Here is a 20,277-nt window from a genome sequence, read left to right on the forward strand (position 1 = left end):
AAAGCATTTTTATGTCAGTGATTCTCTCTCTTTTTCAGGTTGGGATTTTTTGCTTGTCCCATTTAGAATTAAGAGCTGTTTGGGGCATTCATCACCCCTGACAGCTGCTAATGCCCCTCAACTCTGCACAGTCACTGTGCTAAAATATTTGGAGAAAGTAACGGGACTATTTGTTTCTATTTTGGACTGCACCTGTCCACCTTTCAGTTTATTAGTCTTCCTGTGACAATGGCTAGTTCCAGATGCTTATGGGGAAAGTGAAAATCCTCCACAGTGGAAAATTAATACAAGGGAATGGGAGCCAGCCCCTTTCTGTTACAGGTAAGCACGTTGTAAAATTCCTTCCATAAGCCAACCACATCCATGTGAAAATCGACTTTGGTTTTTGTTCTCTCATGATTCCTGCTAGGAATCCTGTCACGAAGACTGTGCTGTTGAGTAAAACCGAATTGTATTTAAAAAGAGGGGAAAGTAACTAATTGTTTTCAAAAGCTTTCCAGCTGTAATTGGAGTTGCTACTCTTATACTGTGGTCCTCCAAACTGCACAGTGGTTGATATGATGATGTACAGCAGAAAGTAGAGCGGGGCAACTTTCCAGCTGGCTGGTAGTCCTGGGCCTGATGCAACCCAGGCAACGGTTGTCCTTCCTGCCTTCCTGAACAGGAGCTAATCCTTCTGTGAAGCCACGTAGACATTACAGCCAGGCACGAAGCAGCCTGCACCACGGAGCAGCACAAAGCTCATTTCACGATGATGTTGGTCATGCCTCCTGGTGCCACAGAAACTGGCCCAGGCACCCTTTGAGCAGAGCAGCCCTGAAAGATGTCCAAAGCAGCCTGCAGAGCTTGGAGAAGCCAGTCAGTGGTGGTTGTATTGGAAGTCAAAGTGGCTAGGAGGTCCAAACAGCTAAGATTACAGTAAAAAATGGGGCAAACTTGTCAGCCAAGAGTCAGAGTCAGCCAAGCTGACTCCTCACATGGAGAAAAATAACGAACACACTTCCAGTCTCCATAGGCAGAGGCAGTGTTTCTTCATGCTAGAGAAGATGGATGTGTCAGCGTGCTTAGCCTGGATATCCCGGTTGACTATCACTGAAGTAGAAGTATCAAGGAAAATACACTGCGTGGGTTTCTGAACGGTTCTGAAAAACATCGACCCGCTCTAGTAAAGCATTCGGAAAGGTCTCAGCGCTCCACCTCACAGCAGCAGAGCAGCCACAACCCCAAACACCGCCAGCATCCGCGCAGCCCCACTGCGGAACACCGTTCCGGAAGCGGAAGCGGAAGCGGAAGCGGACTGACGGCCGCGGCGGAAGGGCGGTGCGTGCTCAGCCATAGACTTCCGGTAGCGCCGGCGGTTTGTGTTCTTCGCCCGCCGTGCCGCCGGGTGCGGGCGGCATGGCCGTGAGGCGGGCGCTGCTCGTGCTGCGGTCCCGCGGCGCCCTCCCGCCCGCTTCCGCCTCCCCCACGCGGCGCGGCCTCAGCGCCTGTCCGCGCGAGGGGGCCGCCGTCAGCGTTGGCTCGGTGTGGGCCCGGCGCGTGGGCCGGGCCCGGCGCTGCGGGGAGAGCGGTGAGAGCGGGCGGGCGTGGGGAGCGGGGAGCTCCTGTGTGGCTCGAGCAGTACGTCAGTGTTCTGCTTGTCTTTCTCAGGTGTCAGCGACTCTGCGTCTTCGTTTTTAGAGAGCAAGGGCAGTGTTTCCTTGCTGGGAAGTAGGAAGTTTTTTTTTGACACTCACGCTCTGGTGTGTCTCCTGGAAGAAAATGGTAATTTGCTACGTACGTTCCTTGGGGGGGTCGTGAGGGGTTTCTTAGCTTGCAGAGCTCGGTTAATTAATCCGCAGCAGTGTGCAACTGTTGGAATGCGGTTGAACGTGGGCTGCTGCAAAAAAAATGCAGCTCTTGGGGTGGAGTGTGTATGCTGTATAAAATATACCTTCTCTTACCCTAAAACGTAAGGGAAGAGATCATTTTGGGTTCATGATGAAGTACCTTTGCTACCTCAGTAGCATGAGGAAGAAGGACCGCATGGCTGAATTGCATTGTGATAGCTCACCGCGCTGGAAAGGAGGGATCCCAATCACTGGCTCCTCCTGTATAGTTTCATCCTTCGTGTGTGCCAGCCTAACTCTCAGGGAACTTTACGTGTGTTGATAGTGATAGGACCTGGGGGAGTGGTTGAGAGGTTGTGGGTACCCCATCCATGAAGGCATTCAAGGCAAGGCTGGATGTGGCTCTGGGCAGCCTGGTCTGGTGGTTGGCAACCCTGTCGACGGCATGGCGGTTGAAACTAGATGATCCTTGAAGTTCTTTGCAACCCAGGCCATTCTGTAATTCAAACTACAGTTCTTTTTGATTGACATTATTCTGAGACATGAATGAGCTCATAGTGCAGCTGTGTGAGCACTGGGACACATACATAGCAGCAGGAGTAAGGGTACGCGCTTTTGGTGACGGCAAATGATTAAAGCAGCTCTGCTGTTGAAAGTTACTCACTCTCAGACCCCAGATTTGCTTTCTAACATTAACCTGCCACATATTTGAAACTATGTTTTGTGCTAGTTCACCATGCACAGAGTTCAAAGTGTATTTTAAGATGGACTCAGAACTTGGCAGGCCTAAAATCAGAGCTCTTTGTTGGGAATTGCTGAGATTTGCATATTTTCCATGGTACCACTTAAGAGTGTACTGAAGGTAGGTATCTGCTTTTGAATGCCAGGTTTCTTATAATTACCCAAGAGATGGCATTCTGTAATACTTCCAACATTAATCTTGCTGATATTGTAATAGTGCTGTACTGCAGAAACAGCTATGTCACAGGCGTTATTTTGGAGTGGAGGAACTTGGTTGTATTGCCCGGTTGTGCTCTGCTAGTGCTAGATGGAGAGGAATGTACTTTATTACCTTTCATAACTGACTGCTTTTTTAAAAAACTTTGTAATGTATATTAGAAGTCGATAATCTTCATCAGCTGTCCAGCTGAATGTTGTTCTATTTTGTTTTACTTAGGATTCACTACTCAACAGTCGGAAGTGATTGTATCTGCATTAGTGAAAATCCTGAGCACCAACCTGGATACGATTTACAAGGACATGGTGACCAAAGTACAGCAGGTTAGCTCAAAGAGGGTGGAAGGGTTAAAGTCAGTTGAAATCCGGTATGTCTGCTAATGAAATGCACATTGCTGTATTATTTACTGGTAGACCGTGTTTAAAAACTTGAAAGTGAACAGCTATCCCTGAATATCCACCGGCTGTTGAGTTTTGTCTTGAATCTATCAAGCAGCTATCAAAGTGTTGTGATGGACCTTGACACTTAGGAACTACCATCTGGTACAATGTTCATGAGTTTTTTGTTTCTTTGTTTGTTTCTTTGTTTCCTCCTAGCTTTATTTTAACCTGAAAAGGCTTTTACTCCGTCATAGGAGATACTCTAAACATGGATTTAACTATTTACAGCTCCTACATTATTTTCTCTAGTTATACAGCAGCGAAGAAAAAGATTTCCTCCTGTAATTTACCATTCTGTTATGTGGCCTGTTTCTAAATATATCTTTCTGTCATAGTGACATTTATATTGTACTAGAATTGAGCTAAACTTCTTTGCAATGATTTTAGTGTGTGGTTAGTGTAGTTGTATGTACTGATAACGCTCAGGAAGAGTATGTTTTGGATGCTGATTTTGTAAGTTTTCTGTTTCCTTTGCTGCATGTTATTCATGGTATACTCTAAATCCATGCAGCATATATATATATAAACTGGTGAGAGGAACTGAAGAAAACTTGCTTGGAAATAGACTGGTAATTCTGAATATCTAGAGATCCATCTTGGCTACCAGAAAATTGCATTGACTTGAAGTGAATTTGTGGGGGGATTGGCTGTTTTATTTTTGGGAGGGAATCCTTAGACAAAGTGTACGCAGGTAGATCTGTGTAAGCATGTGGACGTGAAAGTGTTGAATATTGCTATGTTATGCTTTTAGGCACTTCAGCCTCCAGAAATAAAACCAAATTCAGCGTAAGACACATTTAGCTGTATCGTGGAACTTAAGCATCTTTTGAATGTGATTAGCAGTATCTAGTATGCTGGAATTCCCACACATAAGTGAGTCAAATAGGCAATGCTAGTGGGAAGAAGTAACTGAAGTTCTTAGCTCTGTGAGGCTGTCACTTTACAAACAAAGGATTTAACTAATTTTATGGTAACTGAGTTGCTATCTTCATGTGAGAAAACTGTTTGGTGAAGAGGAGAGAGAATGAAAGTAAGCTGGACACATCAGGGAATAAGAAAGGAGATATCCATGGCAGTAGTCTTCCTGCAGATCTTTTGTGATACGTCCAATACACTGACCCACTGCATTTTTTTAATTCTTTTTAAAGTGCTGTAGTCAGGTAGCCTTTTCTAAACAGTGCTGTAAATTAGACTGTCCTTACTTGTCAAAAACGAAGTTATAGTGTCAGATTTTTAATGGTATTAGTCCAGAATCAAAAGCAAGGACCTGCTTATTAGTGGTAAAGTTCAGCAATGAGAGGGGAATCCCTGTTCGCATGTGGATAGTGTAACATCTAGAGCAGAATCTACAGACCTTTCCATCCTCCAAAATGAAGAAGGATGCTTGTTTGCCATCTGTCAGCTCACTTCTGTCAGTGAGAAGAGTGTTTAAAAGTGTAAGTATAGTGCATGATTCTGCTCAGCTGAATAGGAAAGTGGAGTGAGCTCTCTTCCATGGGAAGGTGGAAAAGGAGGAAGTTACAAGAGTAGGGTGGCACTGGGGAGTCTTGGTGTGGAAGCTGGCTTTCCTCTTTTAGCACAGTGGCACCTTTTCTCCCTTCTCCCTAAAGCCTTTGCTAGGTTAAGAATTTGAAGACTTAGAAGAGAGTATATCCTAGGCTATTAGTTGAACTGTTCTGATCTGTTAGAATTTCTGATTACAAATGATTTACCACAACTTGCTTGTTTCGTCACTTTCACTTGGTCTGTCTTGCTTTCTTTGAAACTGAAATAATCAGTCTCAAATTACCAGATTAAAAATTTCAGAGTACCTGAATAGCCTGTTGTATTTGTACGCGCAGATGAGAAAAACATTATGGCTACATGTCCTGAGGCTTGTCTTCTGTCTTTTAAAGGAGACTGCTCTTCAACAAGTTATGTCCCATATTGATGGAGTGAAAAAGGATATGATTATATTGGGAAAAAGTGAGCTTTCAGCTCTTCGTTCAGAAAATGAGGTAAAAATCAGTATCTTCGACTTGTACCACTTGTTTTTCATTAAGGATGTAAAAAAGTGGTTTGTACCCAAGGTACAAACTTGGGTGCTGATATGGTTTAACACCGAATTATTAATAACCTCGTGAAGGGGCAGGATGCACCCTCAGCAAGTTTGTGAGTGATCCAAAGTTGGGAGGAGTTGCTGACCAACAGACTATTGATGCCTCTCCATCCTGATGGAAGCTGGAAAAATGGGCTGTTGGGAGTCTCGTGGAGTTTGACAAAAGACTTAAATCTTCCTGGTTATGTGTGAAATAGAGAAGAAAGCAATGAGGGAGGAAGAAGCTACTGAGCTGTATATCCTAAATTGTTGATGCAGCTGTTGCTCTTTTTTGTTAGAATAATTTTCATACATTAATAGAAGATGCTACAACTATTCCTATTTCATATTTCTTCTGAAAGAAATAGTGATAGATTAAGTTACCTTAGAAGTGTAGAACTTACCTAGAGACCATTCAGGGAATTGCTGGCTGCATTTTGATGCTTAGCAATTTCTTTTTAAGGCTAAACAAACCTATTGCTTACTGTCTTGCTTACTCTTTTTGCTCTCCACTCCTATGCTACTTGCTGCAGTCTCCCATCATCTTGGTGGCTCTCTCCTGAGCTTGTTCCAGCATGTCAACATTTGTCTTATACCAGAGAGCCTAAAGCTGGACACAGCTTTTTTGGTGCAAGCTCACAAGTGCTAAACATGGGAGAATAATCACTTACCTTTGGCTGTGTTTACCCTTGCTAATGCCATCCTGTGCGTTTGGCCACCTGTAGTGCTGTGGGACAGTACTAGCTTCTGTCCTGATGCTTGGAAATGTGCACTACTGAGTGAGTACGTATGTGCATACACTTGGGTCTGTCTACACACATACTGAGGATATAGATGGATTTAAACCACATTCATTCTGCCTTCTGTTGTGGTTTAACCTGGCAAGTGGCTGAGCATCACACCATCATGTGCTCATTCCTCCCCCTTCCCAGTGGGATGTGGGAGATAATTAAAAACTAATAAAGTAAAACTCATAGGCTGAGATAAAACTATCTGCTAAAATAGGGGAAAGGAAAATAGTATGTCTGTATAATAGATATAACAAGTGATGCACAAGTAATTGCTCACCATACCAACTGCTGCCCAGCTAGCATCCTGAGCAGTGGGAGAGAGAGGGAGATGAACTCCAACTCCCTTCAAAACTCCTTCTGCTTGATATCATTTGGTATGGAATAGCCCTGTGGCCAGTTTAAGTAAACTGTCTTAATTCTGTTCCCTCCCAGCTCCTTGGGCCCTTCACTGCACGTAGTCTTGGCTCTGTATATGCTGCTGAGCAGGCAACTACAAATACCAGTGTGTTGTCAACATTATTTTTCTCCTAGAACCTAAACATAGCATCGAACCAGACACTGAAAAAAAAAACATCCATTCCAGCTGAAACTAAGACACCTTCCTTTCACAGTGTGGATTATAGTAATTGCTACTAATCATTGAAATTGCCTATATTTATAGACTGTCGGTTTCTGTGTACAATACTAAAATGTACATTTCTTTTCTGCTCTCCCAGAGAATAAAACTTGAACTCCAGCAGATAAAGAAGCAAGTCATGGTAAGATACTGTACCAATATAATCAAGAATTATCACGTCTCTTATTCACTTAAAAAATGTTGCTGTTACGATTTTATTGTAAACGTTGTGTTTGATTGTTGTATATATGGGATAATGAAACTGAAATTGAGGGGACAGATTGGGCTGCAATGAAGTCAGTTTCACATGTATTTAATTTATTGCGAGAGAATTGTAAACTGTACAAGTAACTGAATTTAAATTTAACTGTCCAGAATTTGAAATAGCTTTTAAATGTCTTAGCCTCTAAGTTTGGGACCAGTATGCTTGGTCCCACTTGCCTGGGAGTGAATGACCTTAGCAAGAAAATGTGTTTTTTGGAGGAAACTCACTTGTTAATTATGTACAGGTTTAAAGATCAGTGCTGTGTTTCTGCTCTTTATAGTTTGCTTCTCCTGACTTACAGTCGAAATAGCTTTCTCTCATCAAGACTGCTTCAAAACCTATTACTTAGATGAACATGTAGCTTTTACACAGACAGAAATTCTTGCAAAAATGATTAAGGTTGGAAACTGTTTCATGTTAGGAAGGGCTTAATGCATACTAGCTTTCAGAATAAAGTTTTTAAAATACATTCAGCATCTGATTTTTGTCTTGAACTTCATTGTTTTGCTTGCTTATAAGTATATGAGTTAGCATATTCAGTGGTAGAACGTGAAAGATCTGAGTCATCTTTGTTTTGGTTTTTTTTTTTTAACTTAAATGTCTTTAAATTTCACTTTTTACTGTAAATATAAAATAATTTTAATGATTACATTTGCTCATACTTCTAAAGGACAGATTGACACAGTGTTGTAAAGGCTTCAGAATAACACAATCTTTTCATTAAATTGCAACATCCTGCTGTAAGGCCATCTAATTACAACAGGTTCAAAAATCCTAGCATAGAAATTGAGTGTCATTATTATTCATACTACTTAATGAAGTCTTGTCTAGCTGACATCAGTCTATTTGAGAGATGTTTACTTGTTTTTAACTGCAGAATATCCCAGAACATCATCAATCTCTTGAATCTCCCACACATTCATCCCATCAGTAGCTTGCCTTATGACAAAGTGTCATCTGGCTAGAATTCCTGCAGGGAATTTAATTTAAAATGTCAGCTGTCACTGAAGATGAAGTAGGAACTGCTTAGAGTTATCCATGAAACAAAATACTTAGTGATAGTTTTAAAAGTTATGTGTTTAAAAATAATAAACATTTTCCGTCTAAGTTGTCAGTGTTTGTTTTTTTTCTGAGAGCCTAGACGCAGTCTTTAGAAACATTTCCTTTTAAATTTTAAACTTGTAAACTGTTTTAGTTTACAATAGTAGAGCTTAGTTTACAATAGTAGAGCTTAGTTTACAATAGTAGAGCTTAGTTTACAATAGTAGAGCTTAGTTTACAATAGTAGAGCTTAGTTTACAATAGTAGAGCTTAGTTTACAATAGTAGAGCTTAGTTTACAATAGTAGAGCTTAGTTTACAATAGTAGAGCTTAGTTTACAATAGTAGAGCTTAGTTTACAATAGTAGAGCTTAGTTTACAATAGTAGAGCTTAGTTTACAATAGTAGAGCTTAGTTTACAATAGTAGAGCTTAGTTTACAATAGTAGAGCTTAGTTTACAATAGTAGAGCTTAGTTTACAATAGTAGAGCTTAGTTTACAATAGTAGAGCTTAGTTTACAATAGTAGAGCTTAGTTTACAATAGTAGAGCTTAGTTTACAATAGTAGAGCTTAGTTTACAATAGTAGAGCTTAGTTTACAATAGTAGAGCTTAGTTTACAATAGTAGAGCTTAGTTTACAATAGTAGAGCTTAGTTTACAATAGTAGAGCTTAGTTTACAATAGTAGAGCTTAGTTTACAATAGTAGAGCTTAGTTTACAATAGTAGAGCTTAGTTTACAATAGTAGAGCTTAGTTTACAATAGTAGAGCTTAGTTTACAATAGTAGAGCTTAGTTTACAATAGTAGAGCTTAGTTTACAATAGTAGAGCTTAGTTTACAATAGTAGAGCTTAGTTTACAATAGTAGAGCTTAGTTTACAATAGTAGAGCTTAGTTTACAATAGTAGAGCTTAGTTTACAATAGTAGAGCTTAGTTTACAATAGTAGAGCTTAGTTTACAATAGTAGAGCTTAGTTTACAATAGTAGAGCTTAGTTTACAATAGTAGAGCTTAGTTTACAATAGTAGAGCTTAGTTTACAATAGTAGAGCTTAGTTTACAATAGTAGAGCTTAGTTTACAATAGTAGAGCTTAGTTTACAATAGTAGAGCTTAGTTTACAATAGTAGAGCTTAGTTTACAATAGTAGAGCTTAGTTTACAATAGTAGAGCTTAGTTTACAATAGTAGAGCTTAGTTTACAATAGTAGAGCTTAGTTTACAATAGTAGAGCTTAGTTTACAATAGTAGAGCTTAGTTTACAATAGTAGAGCTTAGTTTACAATAGTAGAGCTTAGTTTACAATAGTAGAGCTTAGTTTACAATAGTAGAGCTTAGTTTACAATAGTAGAGCTTAGTTTACAATAGTAGAGCTTAGTTTACAATAGTAGAGCTTAGTTTACAATAGTAGAGCTTAGTTTACAATAGTAGAGCTTAGTTTACAATAGTAGAGCTTAGTTTACAATAGTAGAGCTTAGTTTACAATAGTAGAGCTTAGTTTACAATAGTAGAGCTTAGTTTACAATAGTAGAGCTTAGTTTACAATAGTAGAGCTTAGTTTACAATAGTAGAGCTTAGTTTACAATAGTAGAGCTTAGTTTACAATAGTAGAGCTTAGTTTACAATAGTAGAGCTTAGTTTACAATAGTAGAGCTTAGTTTACAATAGTAGAGCTTAGTTTACAATAGTAGAGCTTAGTTTACAATAGTAGAGCTTAGTTTACAATAGTAGAGCTTAGTTTACAATAGTAGAGCTTAGTTTACAATAGTAGAGCTTAGTTTACAATAGTAGAGCTTAGTTTACAATAGTAGAGCTTAGTTTACAATAGTAGAGCTTAGTTTACAATAGTAGAGCTTAGTTTACAATAGTAGAGCTTAGTTTACAATAGTAGAGCTTAGTTTACAATAGTAGAGCTTAGTTTACAATAGTAGAGCTTAGTTTACAATAGTAGAGCTTAGTTTACAATAGTAGAGCTTAGTTTACAATAGTAGAGCTTAGTTTACAATAGTAGAGCTTAGTTTACAATAGTAGAGCTTAGTTTACAATAGTAGAGCTTAGTTTACAATAGTAGAGCTTAGTTTACAATAGTAGAGCTTAGTTTACAATAGTAGAGCTTAGTTTACAATAGTAGAGCTTAGTTTACAATAGTAGAGCTTAGTTTACAATAGTAGAGCTTAGTTTACAATAGTAGAGCTTAGTTTACAATAGTAGAGCTTAGTTTACAATAGTAGAGCTTAGTTTACAATAGTAGAGCTTAGTTTACAATAGTAGAGCTTAGTTTACAATAGTAGAGCTTAGTTTACAATAGTAGAGCTTAGTTTACAATAGTAGAGCTTAGTTTACAATAGTAGAGCTTAGTTTACAATAGTAGAGCTTAGTTTACAATAGTAGAGCTTAGTTTACAATAGTAGAGCTTAGTTTACAATAGTAGAGCTTAGTTTACAATAGTAGAGCTTAGTTTACAATAGTAGAGCTTAGTTTACAATAGTAGAGCTTAGTTTACAATAGTAGAGCTTAGTTTACAATAGTAGAGCTTAGTTTACAATAGTAGAGCTTAGTTTACAATAGTAGAGCTTAGTTTACAATAGTAGAGCTTAGTTTACAATAGTAGAGCTTAGTTTACAATAGTAGAGCTTAGTTTACAATAGTAGAGCTTAGTTTACAATAGTAGAGCTTAGTTTACAATAGTAGAGCTTAGTTTACAATAGTAGAGCTTAGTTTACAATAGTAGAGCTTAGTTTACAATAGTAGAGCTTAGTTTACAATAGTAGAGCTTAGTTTACAATAGTAGAGCTTAGTTTACAATAGTAGAGCTTAGTTTACAATAGTAGAGCTTAGTTTACAATAGTAGAGCTTAGTTTACAATAGTAGAGCTTAGTTTACAATAGTAGAGCTTAGTTTACAATAGTAGAGCTTAGTTTACAATAGTAGAGCTTAGTTTACAATAGTAGAGCTTAGTTTACAATAGTAGAGCTTAGTTTACAATAGTAGAGCTTAGTTTACAATAGTAGAGCTTAGTTTACAATAGTAGAGCTTAGTTTACAATAGTAGAGCTTAGTTTACAATAGTAGAGCTTAGTTTACAATAGTAGAGCTTAGTTTACAATAGTAGAGCTTAGTTTACAATAGTAGAGCTTAGTTTACAATAGTAGAGCTTAGTTTACAATAGTAGAGCTTAGTTTACAATAGTAGAGCTTAGTTTACAATAGTAGAGCTTAGTTTACAATAGTAGAGCTTAGTTTACAATAGTAGAGCTTAGTTTACAATAGTAGAGCTTAGTTTACAATAGTAGAGCTTAGTTTACAATAGTAGAGCTTAGTTTACAATAGTAGAGCTTAGTTTACAATAGTAGAGCTTAGTTTACAATAGTAGAGCTTAGTTTACAATAGTAGAGCTTAGTTTACAATAGTAGAGCTTAGTTTACAATAGTAGAGCTTAGTTTACAATAGTAGAGCTTAGTTTACAATAGTAGAGCTTAGTTTACAATAGTAGAGCTTAGTTTACAATAGTAGAGCTTAGTTTACAATAGTAGAGCTTAGTTTACAATAGTAGAGCTTAGTTTACAATAGTAGAGCTTAGTTTACAATAGTAGAGCTTAGTTTACAATAGTAGAGCTTAGTTTACAATAGTAGAGCTTAGTTTACAATAGTAGAGCTTAGTTTACAATAGTAGAGCTTAGTTTACAATAGTAGAGCTTAGTTTACAATAGTAGAGCTTAGTTTACAATAGTAGAGCTTAGTTTACAATAGTAGAGCTTAGTTTACAATAGTAGAGCTTAGTTTACAATAGTAGAGCTTAGTTTACAATAGTAGAGCTTAGTTTACAATAGTAGAGCTTAGTTTACAATAGTAGAGCTTAGTTTACAATAGTAGAGCTTAGTTTACAATAGTAGAGCTTAGTTTACAATAGTAGAGCTTAGTTTACAATAGTAGAGCTTAGTTTACAATAGTAGAGCTTAGTTTACAATAGTAGAGCTTAGTTTACAATAGTAGAGCTTAGTTTACAATAGTAGAGCTTAGTTTACAATAGTAGAGCTTAGTTTACAATAGTAGAGCTTAGTTTACAATAGTAGAGCTTAGTTTACAATAGTAGAGCTTAGTTTACAATAGTAGAGCTTAGTTTACAATAGTAGAGCTTAGTTTACAATAGTAGAGCTTAGTTTACAATAGTAGAGCTTAGTTTACAATAGTAGAGCTTAGTTTACAATAGTAGAGCTTAGTTTACAATAGTAGAGCTTAGTTTACAATAGTAGAGCTTAGTTTACAATAGTAGAGCTTAGTTTACAATAGTAGAGCTTAGTTTACAATAGTAGAGCTTAGTTTACAATAGTAGAGCTTAGTTTACAATAGTAGAGCTTAGTTTACAATAGTAGAGCTTAGTTTACAATAGTAGAGCTTAGTTTACAATAGTAGAGCTTAGTTTACAATAGTAGAGCTTAGTTTACAATAGTAGAGCTTAGTTTACAATAGTAGAGCTTAGTTTACAATAGTAGAGCTTAGTTTACAATAGTAGAGCTTAGTTTACAATAGTAGAGCTTAGTTTACAATAGTAGAGCTTAGTTTACAATAGTAGAGCTTAGTTTACAATAGTAGAGCTTAGTTTACAATAGTAGAGCTTAGTTTACAATAGTAGAGCTTAGTTTACAATAGTAGAGCTTAGTTTACAATAGTAGAGCTTAGTTTACAATAGTAGAGCTTAGTTTACAATAGTAGAGCTTAGTTTACAATAGTAGAGCTTAGTTTACAATAGTAGAGCTTAGTTTACAATAGTAGAGCTTAGTTTACAATAGTAGAGCTTAGTTTACAATAGTAGAGCTTAGTTTACAATAGTAGAGCTTAGTTTACAATAGTAGAGCTTAGTTATCTTGAGTATCAGGATTCCTTCATGGAAGTCCAATTTCAAAGTGTACCTAGGCAAAGATTTCTAAAATTAGTGAGTTGTAGGTTTATGAAACATGCCCAGAATTTGTAGAAAGTTGTGTTCTTTATCAACTCTTGTTTTCAGTGTTCTGGTATAAAAGTAGTCAGTTTTTTATTTGTTCCAATGAGAATGAATTCATCCTACAGACCACAAGTGGAAGGGCAAGAACACTTGTACTTAGGAAATCTAAGCACATTGGGTGTCTCGAGAATCCAGTTCCTCTCTAATTAGAAAGAGGCACAATATTTTTGTCTAACTTGTTTTTGCTGACAATTAAATAGAAATTCTTGTTCACTGCTTTATCCTTTGTATTCCCATAAGGATGAAATTACCAGAGTTCATGCTGACAACAAACTAAATCTAAACCTAGAGAAGAGCAGAGTAAAAGAATTGGTAAGTTCTGTTCACTTTCTTCTTAGAAACATCTAAAAATTGAATAATCTCTGAATTTGGATAAGAACGTCTGTTCAATATTAATCTGTAGTATTATTCCTTTTTAAGATGCTATTAATCCAAATTAGTCATCCTTGAATGCTGTAATATGGGGTACAGTGGTGGGGAGTTTCTTTGTATGTCTGTCTCTTTTGATATTGTTTCAGTATTGACATTAATGTACTACGGTTAAATATTTCAGTTTTTTGCATTTAAACATTCCAACTAGCTGCCTGGAGATTTTCTAGAGCTGTGCTAGTAATATATCGTCACACTGAGTTAAGTATAAGCATTTCATTATCTTGCCATTACTGAAGATATTTCCTTTCCCTGTAACGGGAGAATTCAGTGTGGCTAGTCTGTCAGGCAGTATGTGTTGTGAAAGTAGTTGTGATTAATTTTCATTGTAACTGATACTGATTCTGATTGTTTTTGACTTTGAAATATGTGTAGAATTTAATTGACAAGCGTTTTAATTAGATTAACAGAAATGAAAAATTAGAAGATACATAATTTTGCATTAGATGGAGCACTCTGAGTAGAAATTTGGTTTTAGATCTTTTTTGAATAGCTTTTATGAACCTGAATTTCATCATTGAAATGGACACATCTTTTAGTGACATTTTTCTGCAAATTTTAATTCAGTCCCTTTATCACAGGTGGGTAATGAAGAAGTAATATTTACTTGCAATCTCAACAGTAAGAAATGTTGGGGTGTAAGTCACTTTCTGTGTATGCCCCCTTGAAGTTGTCGCCTGCTTGAGATTAATGCTGAAAGAGATTATCTTAATTTGCCAGCACTCATGTCAGCCATTTCTTATGTTTCAAACTCTAAATGCTTTATCTTTTAATAAGTTCACTCTCCAGCAAATGTGAAGTGGAAGTCTTCATTACCTAATGCACATCTGCTTATGCCCTGATTTATATCTGCAACGATACAGATTGAATTGAAAATCCTGAAGTATGGAACAAACTTTCACTTACATTCGTGTGCTCTTGCATCACTGTGTCGCTCAAGTTTGCTGTTTAGAAATATCAAGATGCATCTGACAGAACTGCATTTTCTCTGAACTGCAAAAAAAAAAAAAAAAAGGACTTAAGGGGAAATCTCCCTGTTTAACTTCAGAGTGGGGTTAACCTTGCCTTTCTTCTTATGTACTTGTATTATTACAGACATGTTTTGGTGTTTTATAACAAAAGGATGCATTTTGGTTTCTTGAAGCTCAGTTTAAAAACCTTGGGGCTGACCTAGCTTCTAGCCACAAGGCAAACTTGAACAAATGCGGACATCAACAGAGTGGCTTGCAGAATATAAATTATTCAGAAAACATCTATTTTGATAACAGCACCTATACATAGTTAAGCAGAAACTATTTCAATCTATGTGTTACACTGTTTATTTTAAATGTAAATCTACCTTTGGTGGTGATAACCAGATTGTTAATATGTGGTTCTGTCCATGCAGAATCATAGAATGACTTGCATTGGAAGGGACTTTAAAGACCATCGTGCTGTGGGCAGAGTTGCCACCTACCAGATCAGGCTGCCCAGGACCCCAGTCAACCTGGCCTCAAGCACCTCCAGGGATGGGGCACTGTTATGTTAAACTTCATACATGACTTTTAAAAATTGCATTGTTTTATAAATGTTTTGCCATGTTAACAGGTTGAGGAATTTCACTTTGAGACAATATATGCTACTGATTTCTTTTTTTTGTCCTTGTCATCAATTTGCAGAATTTAGTAACATATGTTTTATTAATTATAGACACATTATTATTTGTCTCTTTTTTCTATGTTTGTAGCCTTATGCTATTTCTTAATTGGATCTTTAGATCTGTTAGAAGTTCAAATAGTGTTCTGGATCTTTAAAGAGAGTTTTTCAGCGCTGAGGCGTTTATGTAGGTTAGTCTGAGTTTGATGACAAAGTGAGATATACCTCTAGACTGGAAGGAAAAAGAAGTCACTTTTCACATGGGAACATCAGGAGATGAAGTTATTGCTGTGTAACTGAGGATTCTGAGATGGGAGCCTGATGACTTAATACTCTGCACTGATGGCTTAGCAGCTGTCCTAGGAGTAACTGAATTGCTTTAGTAGCAGGTAGGAACCATTACAGATGTCAAATAATGCCTGTTCATGTATCAGAAACCTGCCTTAAAGGTATGCTTCTTGAATGTGTTTACCTTTCCTTCAATCCAGATAACCAGAGTTTCTAAGTAAACCAGGACTTCTGATTTATAGTACCTATCTTTCAAGTGTTTCTGAACCAGTGACTTGACATGAGATGCAAATGTTTTATGTTTACCAAATATAGCATTTTCAGTGGTGTTCCCCAGGTGTTGTTCGGACCATTTCAAAATTTTGAATAGAGAATTGCCGTAATGCTGGTGAAACATCTTTGGTAGCTGAGTTTGCTATGACAGTTTAAAAACCACTCCCCTTACTGAAGAAGGCAGATGGTTCAGTCTTCTTGGCATTCGTATGCTCTGTGAGTTAGTTAACTGCCCTATTTCCTCTTCAGAATCACAGGTCAAAATGCAGGTCTGCCAACTTTTCTGCCAGCTGCTTTTTAATGTATTTCGTTGTTCCAGCTTGTGTTGAACACCTGTCTAAATTCAGCTTTCCAAGTGACAGCAGTCACCTTGCAATACTCTCTTTCAAGTGTTGTCGGACAACATGGTCGTTCAGATTCAGTTTTGTAGAAAACTGGAAAGCAAAGAACAGAAAAGGAAGCATGCTTTTAAGCATTTGGGAAAAGGCTTAAGGATGATATCATATTTATCTGTCTTTTTTTTTGTTTTTCCCTTCCAGCATTCACTTAATGAAAGAAAACTACTCGAAATGAGGACAGAAATAGTGGAATTGGTAAGAACTTGGTAGCTTGTTATTATATAACAAAGCTTTTTTTACTTGTCTTAGAGAGCTGGTACTATTTTTGAAGCTGCTCATGCACTTAGACACACTTCAATGTACAAAACGTCATTGAGATTTGTTATTTTTCTATGTATTTCCATAGTGGTACAGATAACTCTAGCATCTACAGAATAGGAAGGCTTATATATGTTAGTACATCATAACCTGTTCAGTGGGCTTTTGTTTGTTGGTTTGTTTTGAAATTTCAAGTATGTAGCATTTTCTGTAGGCAGAACACTTAAGGTTGCTTTTCGTTTCTTTAAATCAGTGACGTTTTCCGTGTTCAGTGGAACTGAAACACTTATCTTGATTGATTTGGCTTCATTTTAGCAGAAACCTTTACTAAAGTATTCCTCTTCGTTTTGTTTCATTACTGTAGAGAATTATTCACAGGAAGACCTCTAGTCATAAATCATTAACTGATGACAACGTTTCAGTAGTGATGATTTGAAAATACCAGCACCAGAGCAGCAGCTGTTCTGACTTTACAAGCTTGATCTTTCAGTCCTTTCTGAGTAATAATTCCATCTCATTTTTTTCTATGAAGTCCTGTCTTCTGTCATAATCAGATTCTGACTTCGTCATTCTGTAGACGTTTCTGCAGTAGAATTCACTGCAAGAAGGAGACATGGTTTTTACATCAAAAGACCTATTCTGATATTTCTAAGGATCCATACGTTTTCATGCTTCTCCAGTATGTTTCTATCACAAGAGTCTCTTAGACTTCTCAATAGCTATTGTAATTGAGATGTGACTTGAATGTCTGTGGGCCAGGTGACAGATTAAAGTGAGTGATTATGCTGCTAGATTGAGATAAGAAGGCACCCAGTTCTGCCATGTTCTAGATTACATGTTACTGAACGTGCGATGAAAGTGTACTGAGTTCAATTCCTTAGATATGGCAAGCTAGGAAAAAACTCATTTGCTTTGAATGCAAATTACTTCATTAACGTACATTTAAGGAGGAGTTGGAAGTACAGTTGAGAGGAATGGGTTACATTTCTAAATAAACATGGAACTGTTCAAATTATGTTTGTTTTATTTTCTAGCATGCACAACAAGATCGAGCTCTGACGCAAACAGACAGAAGAATAGACAGAGAAGTTGCTGATCTGAAGATAATGCTGGAATCGCTCAAACTTTATAATATTAAGTATTTAGCAGGTAAGATATCTTGTGGTGAACCTGTTAAATTGGACACTGTTTTTGCAAGCTGTCCATTGACTGTATTCATAAAGGCCTGGTTCAAAGAAAATATGAATACTTTTAAGTAGTCTTGGTCAAAATCAGCAGCATTATTACCAGAGAAAGTGTTCTGTAATTCACAGCTGTATTTTGCATGGACTACGCCTGTATGTTCTTTCATTCTTTGTACTGCAGTAGCGTGTGTGAGAAATCTAAAAGATAGAAAATGCTTCATCTGTGCTCAACTAAAATTATAAAAGCAGCCTGCACTTATCTGTCTGATGGAGCTCTACCTACAAAATGGAATGCTTCTGTCTTTCAGAGCATTCATTATCAAATTCTTCAATTACTTAGTTTTCAGGCACATGCGTTAGGAAAAAAAATAGCTTATTGCTCTTGTAGAAAAATGACAAAATATTAATCTTTCCTAAGTATGCAGCGTTGTTAAATGAACAGGATTACAGAAGTTATTCTTCTTATTTAAACTTCTTTATTATTCTTTCACAGTAGGTTTTGTCACTGTTACAATCATGTCTATAATACTGCACTATAGGGATAAGCTTTACAGAGAACCATTACTGAAAAATAAAAGGCAACTTATTTAAACGAGAGGAAGTGCTTTTCCCCACCATCCATACTCATAAACTACTCATGGAAGTAAAAAAATATAAACAGAATATGTTTACTTAAATGGCTTCCATTGTAAATGGTGTCAAAAATTCTTCTGTGTTTAAATCTAGAAACTAAAAGTTGATGACTAGAAATAATAAAAAAAAAATACAATACAAAACAAATTCATAAGCTTTAATGAAGTAGTTTGCATTTATTTGCTTGAATACTTGACTGTGTTTTAGTAATCCTATTAATCCTCATTTCACAACTGTAACTTTTTGATCTTTTTTCGAATGGTAAGCAGCTAAGTTTTTTTTTTTCCAACCTTTTGGTAGTTTTCCAGTCTAATTCCCACATTCATTTTCCTTCCTCCTCCTTTGTCATTTTTGTGTCCCTCTGCCTTGAAATTGTGTTTTGTAAATTAAAAAGCTTACTTTCTTATATGAGAAAGGAGTGGTGATTTTATCTTTAGCATTGTAGCTAGGTTTGTGCTTAGGTTTGTGAAGATACGTTCCAAGAGCTAATGATTCAATATCTCTCTTCTCCACTTCTGTTTTCTTTCAGGTTCAGTATTTACATGCCTTACAGTAGCACTGGGATTTTATCGTTTATGGACTTAATAAAGCATCACTTTTAAGGGACTTCTACTGTCTTGTTTTCTGAAAAACAGAAAAAACTGTCTTTGCTTGAACTTCAACCAAGTCTTGAATGTTTTATTTATTTTTTTGTGAAGAAGACTGTTTTGAGAATGTAACCAAAGATGTGCCTAGAAACAAACTGTACATATGTCATGCCTATTTGGAATTCACTTACCTCTGAATAAAGCATTTGTGCTATTTTCCTCATTCTGAACTACAGTTTGCCTTGCTTTGCAGAGTGCCACATAAGAGCAAAGACTGACATTCATTCCGATTGTGTGGGGCTGCATGCACTAGGAATTGCATTCTGTTGTCTGTTCAGACATGCTTACCAGAGTCGGTTGCATCTATTGGACTGGAATTGTGATTGTTAGTATAAAACTGAAACTAAATGTTTTGTGGCTTGGAGGCGCTCTTGTTTAAGTAGGATTAGGGTTAACTGAATCGTGCTTACTTCTTGTCACGGTGTTGTCCGTGACAGTGACCCAAGGGAAAACCGAGAAGGGAGAGGGGAGAGAAAAAGAAACTGCGTCAGTGGCCGCGCTGCGCGGCCGCCCGAGCAGAGTCGCGCTCCGGGAGGGGGAGGGGGAAACAGCGGGAAGGGATGGGTCGACAAGAAAACAACGGCACGATTTGAGCAGGAACGGTAACTTTACTAAATCTAATAAAATTGAACAATTGAAAGAGAGAGGAAAAATTTTCAAACCAGAAGCTATGAGCTTACGCTAAGGAGGACCTGCAGGGGAAGCACACGTGCTGAACCTCCACGGCAGCCCAGAGCAACGCGCCCAGACCGAGCGCCGCCTGCATCCGGTGCGGAGCTCCGCCCCTCCCCTCTGCTGCTCCCCCAGCATTAACTCCTTCACTGCTGCGTGATGCTCTGATGTGGAATACCGGCATCAAAACCACAACATTCCACCCCTTATTCCACATCATCACATCATGCTTAACACACATCTATACATAACCAAACAGTAATAACATGAGTTACATAGAAACATATATATATATATATATATATACATACATACACACGTAATTACAGACTGCATTCCCCCAGCATCAAATTCCCTTGTGGGACACACTGGACATCCCCATTTTTATCCATTACCCACCAGGTGCACCCAGGTCCCTGCGCAAAAACGGTTCCACGGAGGGGTTTGCCCTTTCCAGAGGCTGGAAGGACCCACACCGCTTTTCCCAACATGCTCCTCACATGTACCACAGGGACCTTATCTCCCTCTATGGTCTGTAGGGAGCCGGACTGTGTAGGACCCTCTCGGTTGACTGATCCCCTAGTGTTGACCAGCCAGGTGGCTTCTGCCAGATGCTTCTCCCAGTGCTTGAATGTCCCACCACCCATTGCTCTCAACGTGGTTTTTAACAACCCGTTGTAGCGCTCGATCTTACCAGCAGCTGGTGCATGGTAGGGGATATGGTAGATCCATTCAATGCCGTGTTCTTTGGCCCAGATATCCACAAGAGAATTTTTGAAATGAGTCCCATTATCGGACTCAATTCTCTCTGGAGTGCCATGTCGCCATAGGACTTGTCTCTCGAGCC

General features: G+C 37.6%; 1 protein-coding gene across 1 annotated transcript; it reads left to right on the forward strand.

Moving 5' to 3' along the window:
- The first annotated feature begins 1,398 nt into the window (after positions 1–1,398).
- On the forward strand, positions 1,399–18,797 carry LOC136059015 (mitochondrial calcium uniporter regulator 1-like). Its single transcript, XM_065752872.1, has 9 exons — positions 1,399–1,570; positions 1,651–1,764; positions 3,007–3,110; positions 5,123–5,224; positions 6,812–6,853; positions 13,254–13,325; positions 16,178–16,231; positions 17,329–17,443; positions 18,641–18,797. The coding sequence occupies exons 1-9, from the start codon at positions 1,399–1,401 to the stop codon at positions 18,694–18,696; spliced, it is 831 nt and encodes a 276-aa protein (XP_065608944.1). The 3' UTR covers positions 18,697–18,797.
- Positions 18,798–20,277: the final 1,480 nt, after the last annotated feature.

Source organism: Cyrtonyx montezumae, unplaced genomic scaffold (genome assembly GCF_038088225.1).
Source record: "Cyrtonyx montezumae isolate F1298 unplaced genomic scaffold, pur_monq_1.0 scaffold_8, whole genome shotgun sequence".
Taxonomy (NCBI): domain Eukaryota; kingdom Metazoa; phylum Chordata; class Aves; order Galliformes; family Odontophoridae; genus Cyrtonyx; species Cyrtonyx montezumae.

What these genes read in the sequence shown, in the direction of transcription:
- LOC136059015 (XM_065752872.1), top strand. Translation starts at nt 1,399, where the DNA reads ATGGCCGTGAGGCGGGCGCTGCTCGTGCTGCGGTCCCGCGGCGCCCTC. An exon ending in CCGGCGCTGCGGGGAGAGCG is followed by an intron (nt 1,571 to 1,650) that starts GTGAGAGCGGGC and finishes TGTCTTTCTCAG; the next exon opens with GTGTCAGCGACTCTGCGTCT. An exon ending in TGGTGACCAAAGTACAGCAG is followed by an intron (nt 3,111 to 5,122) that starts GTTAGCTCAAAG and finishes TGTCTTTTAAAG; the next exon opens with GAGACTGCTCTTCAACAAGT.